Source organism: Babylonia areolata, chromosome 30 (genome assembly GCF_041734735.1).
Source record: "Babylonia areolata isolate BAREFJ2019XMU chromosome 30, ASM4173473v1, whole genome shotgun sequence".
NCBI classification, from domain to species: Eukaryota; Metazoa; Mollusca; class Gastropoda; order Neogastropoda; family Buccinidae; genus Babylonia; species Babylonia areolata.
The window spans coordinates 6,780,874-6,783,373 of record NC_134905.1 but is presented as its reverse complement, the minus strand read 5'-3'; the positions used below and the strand labels follow the sequence as shown (position 1 = coordinate 6,783,373).

At 39.8% G+C, this 2,500-nt stretch overlaps 1 protein-coding gene across 1 annotated transcript in view; it reads right to left on the bottom strand.

The window, feature by feature from the left end:
* Nucleotides 1–2,500, bottom strand: part of LOC143275575 (uncharacterized) — a 139,603-nt gene that overhangs the window by 1,875 nt on the left and 135,228 nt on the right. The window contains exons 5-6 of the mRNA XM_076579775.1: nt 1,965–2,082; nt 717–810 (exon numbers count right to left, since the gene is read on the bottom strand). Coding sequence (XP_076435890.1) covers nt 717–810; nt 1,965–2,082 — 212 coding nt within the window. The remainder of the gene's footprint in view (nt 1–716; nt 811–1,964; nt 2,083–2,500) is intronic.

Here is a 2,500-nt window from a genome sequence, read left to right as displayed (position 1 = left end):
GTGACAGCACCATTCAAATCATGTTATTTTGATGCTGTGATCTCTCCGGAATTCCTATTTCTTTTCTTTTAAAATGCGAACAGGAAAGGTGTCATGGTGTCTTCAAACCAAATCGTAAATTTCTGGATCCGGAACCTCAACGAAATAAACCGTTCATGATCCGGAAATTCAGCTTAATCCGGAAGATTTAAAACCTTTTTGGTATGGCTGTTACGATTTTTTTTTTGCCCCACTATGTTTAGTCAAAGTTTGGTATTGGCAATCAAAGCATTTCCAGAGAAAATGAATTTGTTAAAGTTTATCTCGGAAACACACACACACACACACACACACACACACACACACACACACACAGTCACACACACACACACACACACACACACACACACACACACACGCACACACACACACACACACACACACAGAGAACACCGGGTTATAAATAATAATAATGATTATATAGCGCTGAATCTTGTGCAGAGACAAATCTAAGCGCTTTCGCACCAGTCATTCAGGTAGGGAAAAGAGGCTATTTTGTGAAGAGGTGGGTTTTAAGGCCAGACTTGAAAGAGCTGAGTACGGAGACCTGACGAAGCGAAAGAGGAAGTTCATTCCAAATGCAAGGTCCAGAGACAGAGAAAGAACGTTGGAGTGTTTGAATCTGGGTATGCGTAAACAGAGTTAACATGAGTGAGTGAAAAAACACACAGTGATACCTGTTGAGGTCTTCAATGTCCACCAGCATAGAGTCCTGTTCCATATGAAGGTCATCTTTTTCTATCAGCAGATGGACCAGCTCTTCGTTAAGACCTGATCATAAATCATAAGGATGACACATTCCTCATGATATAGATCCATCGTCATAATTATTTCGAAAAAAGAAAGAAAAGATTACCATTACAAACATGATTATTATTATTATTATTATTATCATCATTACAACCATCATTATCAACATCCTTATTATTAGTATTAGTATTATCATTTTTTTAGTAGTAGCAGTACTAGTAGTCGTAGCAGTAATTTTTTTTTCTATAGTAATAATGACGATTATTATTATTATAACCAATGTCATCATTATTATCATCATTATCATTATTATTATTATAATTATCGTCGTCGCCATCATCATCATCATCATCATCATCATCATATTACTACTACTACTACTACTCCAAAAACGGAGTATGGCTGCCTACATGGCGGGGTAAATAAAACAAAACGGTCATACACGTAAAATGTTACATGTCTGTCTGAGTGTGTATGTGTGCGTGCCTGAAATCTGATTGAATGACACAGGAAACGAATGATGAGCGCCCAATGGCAGCCGTCAGTCGGCTCTACCCAGGTAGGCAGCCTGTTGTGCAAATTACCCGTGTTTGTAAAGCGCTTAAAGCTTGGTCTCTGACCGAGGATATCAACATCCATATCAATCAATCACTCAATCAATCAATTATTATTATTATTGTTGTTGTTGTTAACATAATCACCATCATCATGGTCATTTTGAGTTTGCTGATTATAATGGTAATGATGATGATGGTGATGATTACAAGTGGTAGTGGTAGTAGTAGTAGTTACAATAGTAGAAGTAGTAGTAGCAGCAGCAGCAGCAGCAGCAGTAGTAGTAGTAGTAGTCGTAGCATTATTATCATTATTATTATTACTAGTAGTAGCAGTAGTAGAAGTAGTAGCAACAGGAGCCTTATTATTATTATTATTATTATTAATAGTAGTAGTAGTAGTAGTAGCATTATTATTATTATTATTATTATTATCAGTAGTAGTAGTAGTAGCAACAGCAGTATCATTATCATTGTTATTATTATTATTATTATTGTTGTTGTTGTTGTTGCTGTTGTCGTCGTCGTCGTCATCATCATCATTATTATCAGTAGTAGCAGTAGCAGCAGCAGCAATAGTAGTATCATTACCATCATGTTTCAGTTCAGGGAAAATCTTACTTTCAATCTGGGTGTGCAAATCATTGACGAGCACCTGCAGCTGGGCAAAGTTCATCTCCTGCAGCAACTGCCCAGGGATCTTTAACCTGCGTCCGTCTTCCAGCTCTGGCACCCCAACCTGATAAGTATACACATGGATGGATATGCGAGACAAGCGCAGGCACGTGCACGCATGCGCGCATGCATGCACACATGGCCGGACACACGCATGCATGCACGTACTCACACATACACACACACATGGAAGCAGGCACACAACACACACACACACACACACACGCGCGCGCGCGCGCGCGCGCACGGAACTAATTCTGTTCACTGATTGGTTTATGGATGAATGAACAAACTTACCAAAAAATACAAGCGCGGATAAATGGATGGATGGATGGAGGGAGGGTGGGAGGGAGGAAGGGAGGGAGGGAGGGAGAAAGGATTGAATGATGGATGGAGTGAGGGATGGAGAAAGAAAGATAGGAAAGGAGTGAAGAAGGAATGAATGGATGGATGGATGGAGGGAGGGAGGGAGGGAAGGATGG